This window comes from Schistocerca gregaria, chromosome 3, assembly GCF_023897955.1.
Source record: "Schistocerca gregaria isolate iqSchGreg1 chromosome 3, iqSchGreg1.2, whole genome shotgun sequence".
Taxonomy (NCBI): domain Eukaryota; kingdom Metazoa; phylum Arthropoda; class Insecta; order Orthoptera; family Acrididae; genus Schistocerca; species Schistocerca gregaria.
Genome location: NC_064922.1, coordinates 865,353,203 through 865,372,916, shown reverse-complemented (window position 1 = coordinate 865,372,916; position 19,714 = coordinate 865,353,203). Strand labels below are relative to the sequence as shown.

General features: G+C 44.3%; 1 protein-coding gene across 1 annotated transcript in view; it reads right to left on the bottom strand.

Annotated features, from left to right (window-relative positions):
- Positions 1-19,714, bottom strand: part of LOC126355634 (uncharacterized) — a 459,686-nt gene that overhangs the window by 241,645 nt on the left and 198,327 nt on the right. Inside the window, exons 5-6 of the mRNA XM_050006000.1 lie at positions 16,495-16,679; positions 11,862-12,121 (exon numbers count right to left, since the gene is read on the bottom strand). Of these exons, the coding sequence (XP_049861957.1) occupies positions 11,862-12,121; positions 16,495-16,679 (445 nt within the window). The remainder of the gene's footprint in view (positions 1-11,861; positions 12,122-16,494; positions 16,680-19,714) is intronic.

Genomic DNA, 19,714 nt, shown 5'->3' with positions numbered 1-19,714 from the left:
ATGTGAAAGACCCCCACCTCATGGAGATGTACGTGAATGGACCTCGAGTAGAGGTGGCAAAGGGAAGGACTCCAGTTCAGACATAAGCGAACGAACGTGAACCGCAATCGTAAGCTGCTGTGGGAGATGAACCACAGTGGGTGGGAAAACGAGACGGTGATTCTGATGTGCAGGGTATCTATGAATGTGTGCAACGTAATTGGCGAGCAGCTGTGCATGCCTAACCTCTAATGGAGAGACTCCAGCCTCCACCAGGACGCTGGTCACCAGACTCATCCTAAAAGCTCCCATCGCTAGGTGAACGCCACAGTGGTGCACTGAGTCGAGTAAACGCAACGCTGAGGGCGCCGCCTAACCATTAACCACACTCCCATAGTCAAGGCGGGATTGAATAAAGACTCTGTAGAGACGCAGCAGCGTAGAGCGATCGACACCCCAGTTGGTGTTGCTCAGGCAGCGAGGGCATTGAGGTGCTGCCCGCACTTCCTCTTAAGCTGAGAATGTGAGGAAGCCCATTCAATCGAGCGTCGAAAACTAGTCCTAAGAATCGATATGTCTCCACTATAGTGAGTGGATCATCATTAAGGTAAAGTTCTGGTTCCGGACGAAGTGCATAACACACGACTTCGCGGCTGAAAACTGGAAGCTGTGGGCGACAGCCCATGACTGCGTCTTGTGGGTGGCTCCCTGTAGGCAGCGATCAGCTACACCAGTACTGGATGAGCAGTACGAAATCGTCTTCATAAAGAGAAGGTGAGGCAGACGGCCCTACAGCTCTTTGCTAGACCGTTAATTTCCACTAAAAATAGAGACACGCTCAGTACAGACCCCTGCAGGACGCCATTCTTCTGGATATGGGGGGCACTATTGGAGGCACCAAATTGGACACAGAAAGTACGGAGCGACAAGAAAGTTTTGGATAAAAATCGGGAGTGGTCCCTGGAGACCACACTCATATAACGTGGCAAGGATATGATGTCGACAGGTCGTGTTGTAAGCTTTTCACAAATTAAAAAAGACGGGAACCAGGAGTTCGAGATTGGAAAGGGCTGTTCGAAAGGCAGACTCTAGGGACACAAGATTATCAGTGGTAGAGCGACCCTAGCGGAAATCGCCCTGACATGGAGCCAGTAGACCAAGGGAGTCCAGGACCCAGCACCCACCAGGTCACCATACGCTCTAGCAAATTACAAAGAACGCTGGTGAGGCTGATAGGCCGATAGCTATTCACATCAACCGAGTTTTTACCTGGTTTGAGCACAGGAATGATGGTGCTCTCCAGCCATTGCACCAGATCTGGTTGACGATGACGAGCAGATATCGCTTGTAGTCGGACAAGTGATAATTAACCATCAGACTGCGGATCTGATCAGCTCCAGGAGCTGTGACAGGGCAATGTTCAAGGGCACTGATGAGCTCCCACTCTGTAAATGGGGTGTTACAGGATTCACTGTGGCGTGTAGTGTATGAGAGCACCTTCCCTTCCATTGCCGTTTGAGGGTGAAAGCGCTGGGTGGTAATTTTCCGACGGTGAGGCTCGAGTATAGTCTTCAGCAAAGTGCTCGTCAATCGCGTTTGCGGCGGTAGATAACACGCCTTTTATGTTAACACCAGGAACAACTACTGGGGTCTGGTACCCAAAAACTCGTCTGATCTTCGCCCAGACTTGGGAAGGTGACTTATGGCACCCAATGGTCGAGACGTACCTCTCCCAACACTCCTGCTTCCGTCTTTTTATAAGCTGACGAATTCGGGCACGGAGCCGTTTAAAAGCTATTACGAGCTCCAGGAAAGGGAGCCGCTTATGGCGCTATAGAGACCGCCTACGCTCTTTAATGGCCTCAGAAATTTCCGGTGCCCACCAAGGTAATGTTTTTCGCCGGGGGGAGCCCTAAGGAACAACGGATCGCGTTTTCTGCCGCTGAAACGATCGTCCTGGGGACACAATCAACCACCAAGTCGATGTTACCGTGAGGGGGGGGGGGGGGGGGGGGATTTAACGCTGACAGCAGAGGTGAAAGCCTCCCAGTGTGCCTGGTGTAAAGCCCATCTGGGTAGGCATCGGTGGGCATGTCGCCAGGGTAATGACAGGAAGATGGGGAAGTGGTCACTGCCCCATTAGTCATCGTGGGCTCTCCAGCGGACACATGGGACAAGTCCTGGGCTACAAAGTGATAAATCAATGGCCGAGTAACTACCACGAGCCACACTGAAATGTGTGAGGGGCCCAGTACTTAGTTGGCAGAGGTCTAATCCAAACATTAAAGTTTCGACATGTCTACCTCGGTCAGTAAGCACGGTGCCACCGGTTATGGGCGTTAAAAACATCCAAAAGTAGGAAAGGTTTAGGGAGTTGCTGAATCAGTGCAGCCAATAGGTTCAGGGATACTGCAACATCTGGAGGAAGATATACGTTATTTCCTGCATCATCCTTATCCTGACAGCCACAGGTTGAAGAGGGGTTTGAAGGGACACAGTTTCACTACATACTGAGTTCAGGACATAGACGCAAACTCCACCTGACACTCGCTACAGATCCTGTAATATTCCTTGTAGCCATAGAGGGCAGGGGCCTGCATTGTCAGCAACCAGGTTTCCTGGAGGGCAAAGCAGAAAGCAGGCTGGTTTAAAGCTTAACAGCTGCTGTAGCTCAGCCAGGTGGCAGAAGAAACCGCAGCAATTCCACAGGAAGATGAAATTATCGTGAAGCAGGGAAGGCATGAAGTGCACAAGGAGGCAGGCTACACGTCAGAGGCACCTGCTGCCACCAATGGAGTATTTATACCAATCCCCATTGCTGATGAAGCATCAGTGATATCCACGTCCTCATGGGACGCTGAGATCTACACCTCATTCTCATTTGCAGAACTGGTAGGGAGTGGTGGTGCTGAGACCACCAAAGGGCCTGTTTCTTAGCAATCTTATTCTCTGTTTGCTTTCCCTCTCGCTTCTCTTTAGGGGCTTGCAGCTAAGACTTCTACAAAGTAGCTTCAGGCATGAAGGAAGACTGTAAAGCTCTTTGTTAATCAGCTTTTGGCTCGTTTAGCCACTGACGAGTGTCTACTGTGGCATTATTGGAGACCTTGGTAGAGAGGTTCCCAAGGGGCTCCTTCCACACTAGAGGAGCTGGAGGAGGCTATTGCTTCTCTGGCTGAGGGGAGGGGACTGATGGCCCCTGCATTTGGGGGGCCTTGCTCCCGAAGTAGGTACTCTGGGAGCAATGGAACGAGATTTTCCCCCTACTGCCGGGGGGCCTTGCTCCCGAAGTAGGTACTCTGGGAGCAATGGAACGAGATTTTCCCCCTACTGCCAAGAAAGCAGATGTATTCTGGCGGCGCGGAGGGCCTGCTGTTCGTGGCACAGAGTGTGAGAAGACTGGTATTTGCGGCGGCGATGGTAATGAAGCTGTAGCATATGTGGACGTCAATTGAATGGGGTGTAATCGTTCAAACTTACGTCTAGTCTCTTGGTAAGTCAACCGGTCCAGGGTCTTGTTTCCATGATTTTACGCTTAATTTGTAGCACTGGACAGTCTGGCGAGCAGCAAGAATGGTGCTCTCCACAGCTGATACAAGTGCGAGGAGGCGAACATGGAGTATCTGGATGCAGTGAACGTCAGCGGTCTCGACATGTGGCGCTAGATGTGCAGTGGGAAGACATGTGCCTGAATTTCCAGCACTTAAAGCACCGCAGTGGGGGAGGGATGTATGGTTTAAAGTGACAACAGTAAACCATCACCTTGACCTTTTCATGCAGAGAATCACGCTCAAAAACCAAGGTGAAGGCACCAGCAGCAACCCTGTTATCTTTGGGTCCCCTGTAAATGCGGCAGATGAAACACCCCACCTTTCTAGATTACCACAGAGCTCGTCGTCAGACTGCAGGACGAGGTCGCAAAGGAATATAATCCCCTGGACCATGTTGAGGCTTTTATGGGGAGTGACGAAAACAGGAATATCATCCAGCCGGTCATAGGCGAATAACACCTGGGATTGGGCTGGGGATGCCGTCTGGATCAAGACTGCACCGTCTCGCATCTTGAACAGTGCTGTCACTTCCTGAAACGTATCCTGAAGATGTTCAACAAAAATTTGAGTCTTCATAGGTAGAAAGGAGTCCCCATCCACTCTGCTACAGACTACATACCGAGGCGAATATGTCTCTCTTCTTACTGTAGCTCTACGTTCCTTACATGGTGTAGCAAGGGAAGGGAACGATTGAGGGTTACACCTGTTAGCATTGTACTCGATCTTGCCCTTCTTAGAGACTGCTGGCGCTGAACGGTCACCATCGGGAGTTGACCTAGTCCGCTTCACTGTAGATCATCCGCCCTGATGCCGCCACTCCAATCAGGGGGTCTCCCCATGGGCGCCACCCAGCCACAGCAAAGGCCACATGGCATAATAGCCGTTGCCGGGCGTCCTGATACACCAGGAAAACAGGCATATTCTCCTTGGAATACATAGCGAGTTTACAGCTCAGGCATCAGCAGTGCGATCTCTGTGTTGTCAGGGACCTACCATCAAACGGGTATATGACAGCCCCACCAAAACATACTGGTCACCGTGCTGAATACTGGGCGCAGAGAAATCCAATACTGTCATGGGGGCGAAAGAAGACAGGAGACAACGGAAGATGATGTCCTCGCCCAAATAGCTGGACTGCAGGTGGAGATGCAAAGGCGTGACGACAAGTGGTTTAGGAGATGGAATCTAAGCGCACTACGTAAGGCGTCCTTCCCCACATGGCCCTCACTTCTGTAGAATTTGGAAATTGGCATGGCAAACCATAAAATAGGACCTGAACTTTAGAGCCGGAAAGTGTGAGACTCCTTTTGGTCGCCTGTTACGACAGGCAGGAATACCTCGGGCCTCTTATAAAGGCCAGATCCGGGGGGGACTTTATGTAACCACACCTCAAATGCTCTCTGCGTCACAAAATTGGTGCTTAAGAGTTCATGGTGACGCTGGATCTTGTACGGATAGCACTGGAGGGTAAGCCCTAGTGCTCTCAAAACAGCAGTGCGTGGAAAGACGGTGTGGTGTGTGATTTCAGGAGCGCTGACTTCACGATGCGGAAATGAACTCACTTGCACAGTTCGCTCCGGGAAGCAGCAGAGACAACATCGGCGCGCTGTGGTGTCAACACTTCCAATCCGATTGGCGCTCGCGGAATGTATACAGAGGTAGTTCATTTCGATATTTGTTCTCCTTCCATAGCACCTGCCGAATCGTAAAAACTTTTGTTCCGCTGCGATGATCACCATGGGTGGAGGCTATTGCAGCCCCCCTGTTCCACAAAACTTAACAAAATTAGACGCGCAGTGTCCCAGTGGATACTGAAGCACATAATGCAGCTCTCAGTGAAGCGATTAGCGACGCAATCATCATGTCCCACAACGCAGACACTCACCATGTTTCACCTGTCGATGCAACTGCAGCAAGAGACCAGCAGCCCTCTCAGAAACGCCAGCGGGATCGCACGGAGGAGCAAGGAGCGGACGACCGACGAGAGAAAATCGAGAAAGTGCTACGTGTCGATGGCACCCAAGAAGTTACCATCCACCCATCAACATGTAAGTTGGACTACTAATTTATAGGTGTCTACCGATAGCGACCCTTTTATCTAGTTTGTTGAAAGCAGAGGCAGAAACATAGACAGGCTGCACCACCCTATGACTACCTCTCATTAATCAAGCATGCAATCAATATTACGGCGGCAGAGAAAAACCGTGTAAAAATTGATTCTATGTCAGGACTAACTGCCAGTGCCTTTGTTCAACGTTCTTTCTTAGACAAAGTTGGAGGCCCACATTCCAAAGTTCTTCACTACTAAACAAGGCGTCACCAGTAATGTTGAAACTTCCCATAAGGAAGACGAACTATTGACGGAAATGCCATGTCGCTGCAAAGTTATTGTCATGAGGAGATTTAGTAAAATTTTGATTCTGAAAGGGAAAAACGCATCAAGGCCGTCTCCAGTTTGTGTTGTGACATTTAGTAGATGCCATATTTTGTTTATATTCGATTTTGCCGTCCGGTGGACGTGTACGTACCCTGCGTCTTACAGTGTTATAATTATTTGCGATATGGACATAGTAGCAAACACTGCAGAAGTAATAGAAGGTGTGCGTACTGTGCAGGACGACACAGAAAAGATGTCATGGGAGGGCCTACCAACCAACCTGTATTCACTGTACCGGTGGTCACAGTATACAACATCGTACATGGCCAGTGTATCTCGAACACAAGGAATGACCTTCTGACAAGCAGCAGCTTTTTTGAAAAGAGGCGTTACGCGAATGCAGTTACTTCTCCCCCAAAACATTACGAGACAGGGTATAACAATCCCGCCCCTCCCGACCCTACAACGGCTGAATGCAACTTTCAGCACCGCCACTTGCGTTCTGCACCAACCAACCGTTGTCAAGACGAGGATGGTGCAGACGTCAGGACCAGTGGCTTCAGCGTCGATACCACCATCCGCTCCTCTAATGCAGCATGCGCTACTATCCCACCAGTAAAGTGTAAATTCTGCATAACTTAGAGGTACCCACTAACACATGCTGCTGTGGGACCAATTGCAGCAACCGGAACGCTGCCTTCCTTTGGCTTCAAAGGGTCCCACACCCACCACAATTTTAAAGGCTCAGCCAAATGATGTTGGGAACTATATTTATAACGTTTTAAGTATAGTTATGTCTGTGGTAAATGACATACCGTACCAGCAGGCTACTAATGGGCCTACTCCAGGACTACAAACAGATTAGATCCACATGTCATTCCAAAACACGTTGAGCCCACTCCTTACACACGAAAAATCTCCTCTAAAATCATCCAATGGAACGCAAGATCGCTCAAGGTAAACAAAGATAGCCTTCGACGTTTTCTGCTCGAAAATCAATTAGACACTTGTGCAATCACCGAAACAAGGTTGAAACTTAGAGAACAGTTCTCATTCCCTGACTTCTCTGGCATTAGAGATGATAGAGATGATTGTGTAGCGTTGTTGATGAAACAAAATACCCACTTTTCCGTTGTTTGTACTGGCACTCAGGATGAACCATTGCAAATGGTAGCTATTCTTCTGCGGATCAAGGATATCCATCTAACTTTGATCCCAGCATAAAAAGCACTTAACGACAGACTTTCCAAACAACAGTTAACGACACTCTTTGCATACCTCAGAAAACCCTTTCTGCTCGTAAGTGATTGCAGAAATGCCAATTCAATGGGAAAAATACTTGCCGATGTAGTACTTATAGAGACGGAAAACTATGTAGTATTAAATGATGGCTCACCCACACGAATAGTCCGAGCAAATGAAGGACCGACGGCAGTGGACTTAAGCATAGCATACCGTGTACTGTCTATCGGAATAACATAGGAAGTGATACCGGATACTTCAGGTTCAGGTTCAATTCAAATTACAATAAAAGCACAACTTGGAGAGGTCGTTTAACATGCAATCAAGTGGAGATGGAACACAAACAAAGCCAATTGGAACCTGTACGAAACACTATTTGGAGGTAAACTGGAATGGGAATCCCGGAAGAGACGATGGGGTCTTGGCATCGCTTATCAAAGAAGCAGCGGAAGCCTCAGTATCTCAAAAAGGACATAAGCGGACTGCTCACAGGCTATGACCCTGTTGGTGGATTCAGAATGTGCCGCTGTCCTCAAGGAACGAAGGGAGGCATTAAGAAAATACAAAAATCTGTCTAATGATAGAAACTTTCTTATTCATAAGAAATCATAAGCTGCATCCAAGACGATATTGAAGCGCAAAAGAACAAAATCGTGGCACAAGTCCTGCATTAGAGTCTGCAAAGAAACTCCATTAACTAGGATCTGGAATGTAATACGGAACCTTAAAATCAGCCTGACAATGGATATGCACACACTTCCACCACCCAACGAACTTTTACTATCGTTATTGTGTACGTACGATAGCTCCACCTGACATAATGGACAAGCAAGACGAGGCGGAATATGAAGAGGACAAGACTGTCATCAGACAACCCTTTTCGCTGGAAGAACTCCAAATTGCGCTCTACCGAGGGACAGGTAGTGCAGCTAGCCCGGATTATACTGACTGCTCAAGGTACGACATAAAAGGAAATTGCTGCTGTTCAAAATTTACGATAGCGTATGGACATAAAAAATCAAAATCGACTCACTAAGAACATGTCTTGCCATCCCGCTCCACAAATTCGGTAAAAGATGTGATAAACTTAAGTCATGTCGGCCAATCACCTTACTACCCTGTTAAGCGAAGGTAAGGGAAAGATTATTAAGCGATGCTTAGAAGGGTGGTGTGAAAACTAGAAACTATTACTGAGAAACAATTTGAATTTCGGAATGGGAAAGAGACAACTGAAATCCTTTTACGGTTAGTTACTGACATACAGCTGAATTTCTCTGACAATAATTACTTGATAGCTGCGTTCAGTACAACATCGTCTTGACCGTTTTAGGGAAAAACTTGAAGAAACTAGATTGCAAAACCACGCATGCATAGCGCTCTAAGCTTTCTGAGCAATAGGAGAACAATCATTTTGCAACACAGAGCTATGCTGGGATCCCGAGAAAGACCAGAGGACTCCTGTAGGGTTCACTCTTGGCTCCCTAATTATTCAGTCTCTCTACTGCAGCTCTCAATCACCTTTTTGCCAATGACATTCAAATATTAGACTTCCCAACGATATATACATATATTCTCAAGCCAGTACTCTTCAGTCCTGTCATCAGAAAATGCACCGCGCTCATACGTCTGCATGAGTGGTGTACAGAAAGTAGCTTCGAGGGCTCTGACAGAAAGGCTACTCTTATTATCTTTACCCGCCACAGGATTCCACTTCCTCAAACTACATATCTAGGACAACTTACTTTTCCAGCTGCGAAAACATCTAAATATCTTGGGATGACTATCGATGATAAGCTAATATGGGCTCCTCATATCCGATATATCATTAACAAATGTGAAAAGGCCTGCAATCTCATCATAGCTACGAATATGGTAGGCCTGTGGTCGGAGGACGGAGATGTGTTTATACAGGACACTACTAAAGACTGATTGGAACCCTACAACAATCAGCATCAGACAGCACGCTCCAAAGACAAGCCACTGTGCAGTTAAAAAGCCTTAAGCATCGTCACTGGGACGGACATGTCAGTCCCAACCAATACTTCACTGGCTGAAGCGAATTAACCACCGTTAAAGTAGCGACGTATGTTCCTCTGCAAGAAATTCCTCCTGCTGCTCTATTTCGACGGATATGAACCACTTGACAACAAAATCCGAGAATTAATATCCCATCGCGTGTGCGGAAGATACTGGATCAATAAGCAACATTCACCCGTCGTTGCCTAATAAAAAAGATGCAGACATTAAGGCACAAGTTGTGGAAAAGTCCTTTTCTACCGCCCTACAACAGGCTATACGTAATGTCGACTCTACAGGTTGATACCAAGGCCAGTTTAACGTGTCAAAATCAGAATTCAACTAACGCAGCAAATATCGTCGTTCTGTTTCGAGTGCAGAAGAAGTGTCGCAACATCGTGATGGTATGGACGAAAGGTCACTCTGGGATGCCTGTAAATGTTCTGTTTCGAGTGCAGAAGAAGTGTCGCAACATCGTGATGGTATGGACGAAAGGTCACTCTGGGATGCCTGTAAATGAGCAGGTAGATGCCCTAGCAAAGCAGGGCTACGTAAATATGATAAACTCCCCCTCACAGATATGATATCCACGCTCGGAAATCTGTTGTGATCGGACTGGCAAGAGGAATTGTCACGGACATGTAAAACGAAGGGCAGTCACTAGACATTTATTCATCCGATTATTCCAAGAATGTCATGTTATAATAAGGCACAAACACCAAGCAGATTCACGTCATAGCATGACTTAAGTTTAATGAAGGTAAGTTCAACAAACACCTCTATCGGCTCAACATAAGCGTCATCCTGTATGCGTTTCCAGAGAGGAAGAAGAACCAAACCATTATTTCTACAATGTCCTCCGAGTGCGCACTGTACAAAACGTCCTTGCCAGTAATCTTCAGGCTCTTGGTTAAAAATTCCCATTCAACCTCCAAACCTTATTAGCATCCAACGATGTTGCAGCATATAAGCTACTATACAAGTACGAGTTCATCAACAATGCCAACATCAAGTTGTGGTTTCCTGCGCTGCTAGCCTCAATGCTCCTGGTACTCAGAATGTCAGGGGGAGACCAAAGATCAATTAAGTGACTATATCCGTACTTGTTATTCGCTGAACACGGACTACTCAGCTTTTCAGCTTTTAAATGTGTTTCACTATGTGACTCCTGTGTGTACGATTCTGAATACAGGTGCAACTGGATGTGTGGAAGTAACACGCAACTCTGCTGCTTGTAATCTGTTATCTTGTCCTGTCTAGGTGGTACTTATAGACCTGCACAAATATTCAGTTCTGTATGAGCTACTTTTGAAACAATTCTCGCAGGACGTATGGAGAACGTTTTATTGTTAATTTAGTTATATGGTCATTAATGTGGGCTGAATTAGGAATGTCCCAAATATGTACCAATGGCTACTTATCATTTCTTATTGTGTTAATAGTAGGATTTTTATAGTATACTACCAGTGTGTATCCTGTGTTCCGTGTTGGTCTTGTTTACCAGCTATCTTACACTCTCATTGTTATGTCGAATCAGCCCTTTGTTAATAGTATGTTACATCAAACCAGGGTACAACTTAAATAATGTTTATCCCATGAATTGTCAAAATCATTCGCAATATGACGTTTCCAGTGATTAACTGGCTGTGCAGACAAATTCTGAAAGCCAATAATTAAAAAAAAATTAAAAATTAAAAAAAAAGAACCCTCTAAAGTCTCCATCTCTTCCTGAATTGTCTGAGCAGCAGTAACATTTGCGTCTGGTGGCCAATTACAGGCCTGATTATCTAACCAGCCCTTGGTTTCGAAGTTTGTGATCATTTTTTTCACAGCGACATTTGTCACAGAACCTTTACACATTCGTATATCCTTATTATGGTGATACGATCGTAAAGCTGCAATAACGGATTCTCCATTCTAATGTGAAGTTTCATTAACAGTACTTTTTCCGGTAAAGTGAACACACTACGATTGCTAGCGGTGATGATCCGCTCTCTCACTACAGCTCATTTCATAAAAGTTGGCGTTACTAACATTTTGCATCATCTGTTGGCCGGTTTTTGCATTCGTTTTTGGTTTCTATAAAACCCCATGTCATTTCAGGCATGTGTATCAAGTTTTACCTATCTACCTAAATTATTCCGTGAATTAGTTCATTTTCAAATGTTAACGGAGCCCGCATCTCGTGGTCGTGCGGTAGCGTTCTCGATTCCCACGCCCGGGTTCCCGGGTTCGATTCCCGGCGGGGTCAGGGATTTTCTCTGCCTCGTGATGTCTGAGTGTTGTGTGATGTCCTTAGGTTAGTTGGGTTTAAGTAGTTCTAAGTTCTAGGGGACTGATGACCATAGATGTTAAGTCCCATAGTGCTCAGAGCCATTTTGTTAACGGACTTCTGGTTCACACTGTAGCTTTTCAAGTGTTTATTTTATCATTAGGAGGGCTGAAAATGGACTTCTGTCTGAAGTGTTTTGAAGGTGAGAGGAAGATGATTATAGTGCAGCCAAAAGAGATCGTGTTCATTTCGTCTACTACAGGGCCACGATTTGAAACAACTGCGTCATCTTCAGAGTAGTTTTAATCTGTAAGAGTGCCTAGGTATGTACGTTACGAAGCAGTAGGCTCAGTCTGTCGCTTTCAGCTGAGAACAGCCCCGCTCGTTACCGTGTGGTAAGTTTTCCTGTAAGCAGCAGGCTACGCACCGTGGTGGCCGCCTCCAGGTAGACCAAGCAGTCGGGGTGGGCCAGCGAGACCCGATGGGGGAAGTCCCGGCCGTCGGCCGCCGCCGTGGCCGGCCAGCCGGGGAATCCCACGGCGAGCAGCAGCCGCACCTCCACGTCGGCCGCGCATGCGCCGTGGCCCAGCTGCTCCAGGCCGACGCGCAGCCGCACCTCCGGCGCGCCCTCCACGATAGCGATCCGGAAGTCACGTGGCTCCGGGAAACGGCTCTGACTGCAGTCCTCTGCAACACGTAGAGCCACACGTAACTCGTTATGTAGCACCACATCACCAGTCAGGTGGCAGCATCTTTGGTGTGATATCCCTGTATGTACAGGCTGTCCCATATGCTTAGGAGCAAAGTTACACAGACTGGTACAGCACATTCTGAGAATTACAAAATAGAATTCTTCCTTCGTACATTTCCAACATACTAGTTTCAATTGATCAAATTTTAACTCTCCACCAATAAATGTACAACAACAAAAATGACATCAAAAAATATTATAGAAATTTAGATAATTTCTTACTAGATGCTTGTGAAGTTTTAAATAAGTTTGAATAAGACTGTAACAATGAACCTCTGTAGTTCCTCCTCTTGGTAAATATTCTCCAAAAATACATAGTTTTTCGAGCATAAAATAATTGAATGAACTTCTGAACTATTTTGATATTTATCTCAAACAATAATATTTTCATTACCTGCAATATGCATTTTTGTACACATTCTTATCTTCATTTCAGACTTTAGAAATTTCTTTACAAATTCTTAAAATTGGAGCTTCTCTAGATTTTTAAACTACGTATGATATGTAAGTTTATCCTAGTCTAATAATCAGTATCCCTGAAAAGATTTGTGTTTTATTAATATTTCTAGATCTACCTATATCTATAGTGGCACAGTATAGTAACTTCTATATTTTATGCATTTATCTTTGTCATTAACAAAAATGTGGGTTTTAATTTTGCAGTCACTGAAATTTTAGATTCGTAATAAACTAGCAATACTTTTCCACAAGTATAAAATTATTTTCCATTGTAAAATAACCATTTAAAAGTTGAGTACAAGTATATCAAAGTTCCTTTAAGCAATTTTAGTAACATTTCTCAAATCTAATTTTAAAAATATAAAGGAGATTTGTTTTAATTTATAAGAAAATTTTTTATTTTTTTAAATACCTATCTTTTGAAAATATTATATGCTGTCTGGATGGTGGTCGCTTTTGGTATAAATTGAAAATTCATTATATCTCTTAATGTCCCTGGGATTTACACAAAATGATGACCTATGATCCTGCTACTGAACTATGTTTCTTATTATTAGAGGCAAAGGTGGACAAATGGGCCCCTGCTGATAATATGGGCCCCCTATATATTTGGAAGTACAGTCTAAGAATTCTAGCAGAGAGCACATGAACTACTAGAATTAGTTGCCAAACTTCACTGTAGAGTGCGCAGTCATAGTAGCTGTCATGGTTTGTGAGTAGTTGTCCTGTGAATTATTTACTTTCAAAAGTTTGAACGGTTAGTTTTTACTTGAACAAAACCCATATTTCTAACATGTTATTAGTAAAACTAAGGTAAAGTACATATTTGGCATGTTGTCGGGATGCCATTTTACATTAATTAACGTCGGTTGCGAACAAAACTAACCGTAGGCAAAATCATTTTCCCAAGATGGCGAGAGTGGACATATAGGCCGCTTTTGCTGCTGGTATTATGGGCCCTGTAATATCAATTAGATTTTATGGGACCATTTACAAATATTGCTACTCTCTATGTTTCAGATGCCTCAAAGATATCTTGTACCCCCAAAAAAATCGAAACGGCAATCGTGAGACAAAGCAAATATGGCAAATGCTATTGTAGCTATAAAAGAGAAAAAAATGAGATTGAGCAAAGCGGTTAAAGTGTACTCCGTCCCTGGTTCTACGCTTCAAAGGCTTTCACGGATCGATAAACCGGTCGAAGAAATAGTTAATATTAAATTGGGCCGCCCAATTTACAACAGGGACTTGAGGACAAACTGGTTAAATATCTTCTTATTATGGAATCCAAATTCTACGGCCTTACCAGAAATGACGTCAGGCGCATGGCCTACCAGCTTTGCACAAGAAATAAAATCCCTCGTCCGTAAAGGGCGAAGTTGCTGGTCGAGCTTGGTTTGACCATTTTATGTCACGGCACAAAAATATTCTGTCTATTTTGAAGCCATCCGCAACTCCGATTTCACGTGCTAATGGGTTTAATAAACAAGCTGTCGACAATTTCTTCAATTTACCTGAAGCTGCGTTCAGTAACTACAAATAACCTGCGGACAGAGTTTTTAATGTAGAAGAGTCAGGCCTTAGTATCGTTCAAAGCAAAATTTCTCGTGTCATCGGCCTGAGGCGAAAAAGGCAAGTTGGTGCATTACCTGCAGCTGAAAGAGGATCACATGTAACGTGTGTGTTGTGCATGAGCGCGCCTGGTACTTTCGTCCCACCAATGCTAATTTTCCCCAGGAAAAATGTGACGGAAACATTGATGAAAGGGGCTCCGCCTGGCTCTGTAGGAAGGTGTCATCCCTCTGGTTGGATTCAGAGGAACTTTTTCACTCATTGGTTAATCCATTTTATCCCTAAAACAAAGCCTTCAAAAGATGATCCTATTTTGCTTATTTTAGATGGCCACCATACCCACACAAAGAATATTGACGGAATTGACATAGCTCGTGAACACCACATTGCAATAGTTAGCTTGTCTCCGCACACTACACACAAGCTGCAACCACTAGATAGGAGCTTCATGGGACTCCTTAAGAATCATTATAGTGACTACATAAGGCATTGGCTGCTGCACAACAATAGGCCTCTTGGACCATACGATATTGCTGAGCTACTTGGAAATACATTCCTGAAATGTCAAACAGCTGAAATAGCTATTTAATGGTTCAGAGTCCCAGGAATTTTTACTGTCAATCGCAAAGCGTTTAATGATATTGACTTTGCTCCCTCTGAAGATATTGACGTTCAAAGTCTGACTTTAGACACTCTGAAAGCCAGTAAAGGGCGAACTCTTAAGGATAAGCCTTCAAGTCAATTAGCTCAATGGATTCATCCTGGCACATCATCGACATAAACTTCAGCAAGTGCAAGAGACTTGGCAGAAGCTGGGCCCTCAGGATGATCTTCCCAACAACGTTTTGGTCATGCTTCTCCCCAAGACGTATTACCGATACCAAGACCAAAAAGAAAATTGACAAACAAAGGCCCTAAACCCATTACTTGTGCTGTTGTAACTTCTTCTCCTTATAAACGTGCACTAGAAGAGAGGAAGAAAAGAAAAATTAGGAAACAAGGAAGAAACAAGACGGAAAAGAACAAGTAGGAGAAATAAGTTAGCGTATGAACATGAATCAAATGAAGAAGGTGAAGAGGCAAGTGTATGTTTTGATTCGGGAGACTCCCTCCCAGACACTGAAGCTGGTGTTTCTGTCCCTGATGTTGACGACACTGTATGTCTATTTTATGACGGGTTTTTTTCAAAGGACACAAAAGGTGAACTTTGGGTTCAGTGTATAGCCTGTGAGATGTGAGCTCACAACCAATGTGCTGGATGCGAAAGAGATGGTTATGTGTGTGACTGTTATAAATAGACTAGGCGTAGGCTGTGAAAATCATCCCACCAGTAGACTAATTAACAGTGTTCGGAGTGCATCTTTCTTTGGGTCTGAGCACTATGGGACTTAACATCTGAGGTCATCAGTCCCCTAGAACTTAGAATTACCTAAGCCTAACTAACCTAACGGCATCACACACATGCATGCCCGAGGCCGGATCGAACCTGCGGCCGTAGCAGTCGCGCGGTTCCGGACTGAGGCGCCTAGAACCGCTTGTGAATCTTTCTTTCATTATACACAAAAATTAAATAAAATTATTTTTTTCAATTTTTTTTTCTTTTTATTTCAAACTACCTTGGGGCACATATCACCAGCAGAAATTGTTGACGCAACAAAATGCAGACTATCAGGATGAAAATAAAATTTTGCTTTAAATATTAGAAATTGCAGGACATACTAAAGAAGTGTTTCATGTTAATTTCAGGTGATTATACTAAAAATAAATGGTGTTATTTAAAAAAAACAAAGTGGGGCCCCATTTATTCACCTTTACCTCTATTTATGCACAAATAAGGTTTAAGTCGATACATCGCTGGCCGGGGTGGCCGAGCGGTTCTAGTCGCTACAGTCTGCAACCGCGCGACCGCTACGGTTGTAGGTTCGAATCCTGCCTCAGGCATGGGAGTGTGTGATGTCCTTAGGTTAGTCAGGTATAAGTAGTAGTAAGTTCTAGGGGTCTGATGACTTCAGAAGTTATGTCCCATAGTGCTCAGAGCCATTTTAACCATTTGAAATCGATACATTTTTCATAGAATAATTCCCGAAATGCAAATGGTCTCTAACCATACCGAGAGTGCCACCATTTTGCAACGACCATTCCGCTTTTGTCGTAACCGAATGACTTAGGGCGAATATCACCTGTTGTTGGCACCCTAGCTGTGTCGTTGAGTGGCGGCAACAAGACTGCGGCTAGCCCACTCCCTCCACAGACACACACGCGGTGAGCGCCGCCTCACCTGCGCCGTAGTACAGCTGCTGGCGGGGCGGCGTGTGGACCAGGGTGTGCAGCGCGCCCACATCCACCAGCTTGCCGGGGCAGCCGCAGAGGCGCGACTCGTCGACGGCGGCGGGCCGCGACGGCTCCGGACCCCTGGCGGCGGCGCGCGCCAGCAACCCCACGAAGCGCTCCTGCACGCGGTCCCTGCGGCAGGGCATGGCAGGCGTGTCCCACACAGGCAGGAACGTTGCTTATTCCTCTATGTCAATAATATCTCCTTCAAAATGTATTCCAGTAGATATCCACTGCTTTCTCCAAAACACGAAATACTTCCGGACCTCCGCCTTTAGGACAGTTTGTAATGTCTCGAGAATTTCGACACAAATTCTAGAGACCCTCGGCTTTCCACCGTCTCGAACACCCGATATTTTACGTACGAGCGGGAGAGACGGAAGGGTGTCTACCTCGCGCCGGTTTTCTGTGTGCACAGGGTGGACGTGCGTCAAGAGAATGCTACGATGTGGGCGGTTAACTGACGCGGGCAAGTGGTTGCAGCGCTAGTCACACAAGCTACAAGCCCGGCACAAAGAGCAAGCGCGCCTTACTCAGTGACGATGCTTCGTCAGTCACTGTTGTTGAATTGTGAAAAAGAAAAGAAAAGAAACTTACTTTGACTTACTTGCAGACTCTCTAGAATTGCGAATGGTGGACTTGCGAGAACCTTGAGAGATTTTTTGGAACTGTATTTATTGTAGAATTACTCAATAGTTTCCTACGAATCACGAGTCATTGGGCTTCCGAAATATGATTCATTTATGTTAAAACTGTTATGTGAAGTTCTGTTTGTGGAAGTGAAATATAGTAGGATTGATTTAAAAGTATCTTGAGTGTACGCAATCATTTAAAGAGTAGAAAAAATTCCTCCAAACAGCATCATGTCTTCGGTGAAGAAGTTGGGCAGATCGTCGTAGCCGACTATCCTGAAAAGAAGATCTTCAATGCACCTCTAAGTAAGTCCAATGACAAAAGGGGACGTGTGAGTTTTGCACACCTGTACCACACAGCTTCCTCTAGTCGCAGGAAACCACCAGAACTTTACAACTCACTCAATTATGTGTATTCAGCTTCGTCTATTTTCCTAAAACAACGAGGCGACAAGTAAAGCTTTACGCATGAAAGGGGGAATGTGACAGGAGATAGAATTAGATACAGAACAAAATGGTTTAACCAAGACTTTAAAGAATTTGCTGCTCAGAAGAAGAAAGCATTTCAAAACATAAAGCCAGTCAAAGTCGAGACGATTATATGGAGTATAATATCATTTGTAATAGAGTGAACTGGGATAGTCAGAAAATAAAAGGGGACTATTAGAAGAGTTATACGAAAGGTATGGAACCAGACTTTTTATGGATTTCAAAAGAAAGTATGGTGGATACTCCAAAAGCAAAAGACGGATATTAATAAACATATTCAGACACAAAATATTTGGGAAAATTCAGTACAAAAATTGCTTTAAATCGCAGTATAAGGAGATAGCAAAGGTATAAATTCAAACTAGTCGCAAAAGCACAAAAAATGACAACGAAAAAGATTTCCCATTGGAGGAAATATGCACTCCGACAAAAAGACTTAAAACAGAAAATCTCAAGGGTGATGTAGCACATTTAATGAATTAATAAAGTATATGGAACAAGTGTTATATCAACAGCATCACACTTTGTTTAATAGCATCATGAAGAAAGCCAGGATACCAAGAGAGTGGAACGAAAGTACATACTACAATTCCAGGGTATAAAAAAAGAGATAAGCAAGTATTACATAATTATCAGGAAATTACTGTGCTTGATAGGACCTTAAAACTCTTGACATCAGTAATTGGAGACAAATTGGAGATTTATATAGAAATAGCAGAAGAACAGTAACGATTCAGGAAAAACAAGAGCACAATAGGTGCTATTTTTGTTTTAAAGTAAATTATGGTGAAATCCACAGTCTCATAACGCAGGCTACCTGTGCTTCGTTGACTTGTCAAAAGTCTCCGATGGGATTAGAAAAAAGGCTATAATTCAGACATTAATCGACAAAAAAGTACCAATGGGTTTAATGCAAATCATAAATAATATATATATATATATATATATATATATATATATATATATATATATATATATATATATATTTATATATATATATATATAATTGTGCCGGCCGGAGTGGCCGTGAGGTTCTAGGCGCTACAGTCTGGAGCCGAGCGATCGCTCCGGTCGCAGGTTCTAATCCTGCCTCGCGCTTGGATGTGTGTGGTGACCTTAGGTTAGTTAGGTTTAATTAGTTCTAAGTTCTAGGCGACTGATGACCTCAGACGTTAAGTTGCACAGTGCTCAGAGCCATTTGAACCATTTTTTATACAACTGTAATAAAACGAGAATCAAAACACACAAAGGACTCACAGATAAAGTAATACCAGATAAAGGAATTAGACGAGGAGATTCATGAAGCCCACTCCTGTTCAGCTTAACAATGGACAACATCACTGATAATGTAAGAAATACTCTGGGCTGTAAAATGTAAAATAGCCTTACGCTGTGCTGATAGCAAACAATGAGGGTAATTTACAAAGTTTACTTCACCATTTAAGAAAACAGGTAAGCATTATAATATAGAAATCTCATCTAAAATCTAATATCCAAACCATCTATACAGTGCAAATTAGAAATAAATTGTGTGTCAATTGAACAAGAGATAGGGCTTAATTATTAGGTCTACAATTTTGCTTCCAATAGACGGCAGTAGTGGCAAGTTGGTTTCAGGTGGTTGGTCATAGGTGTAATACAATAAGCATAGGCATCTGTGAACATAATGCCATAAAAATATTAGTCGATCTGTGATTGCACCATAAGGTTATTCTCGTTAAGTACGTCACGTTACGTACCCATTTCTCGCCATTAGCGGGAAGTTTTAATTTTCTGCTTTAACATGGAGAAATTTGCGGCTATGGCTCTTAAAATGCTGGGTAAGGCCTGTGTGAGGGAGCTAGTGGAAGAACGTGCAGAGAATGTTTTCAACGCCTTAAGAACGGTGATTTTGATGTCGAAGTCCGGCATGGCGGGGGAAGACAGAACGTTTTCGTAGCAGTCACAGGACACCATTATTCAAAGCAACTGATGCGTTCGAGGCTAGCACTGAAACACAAACGGCCACAATAAAGCGATAGACACGGGAAGGTAATTTCGCAGCAG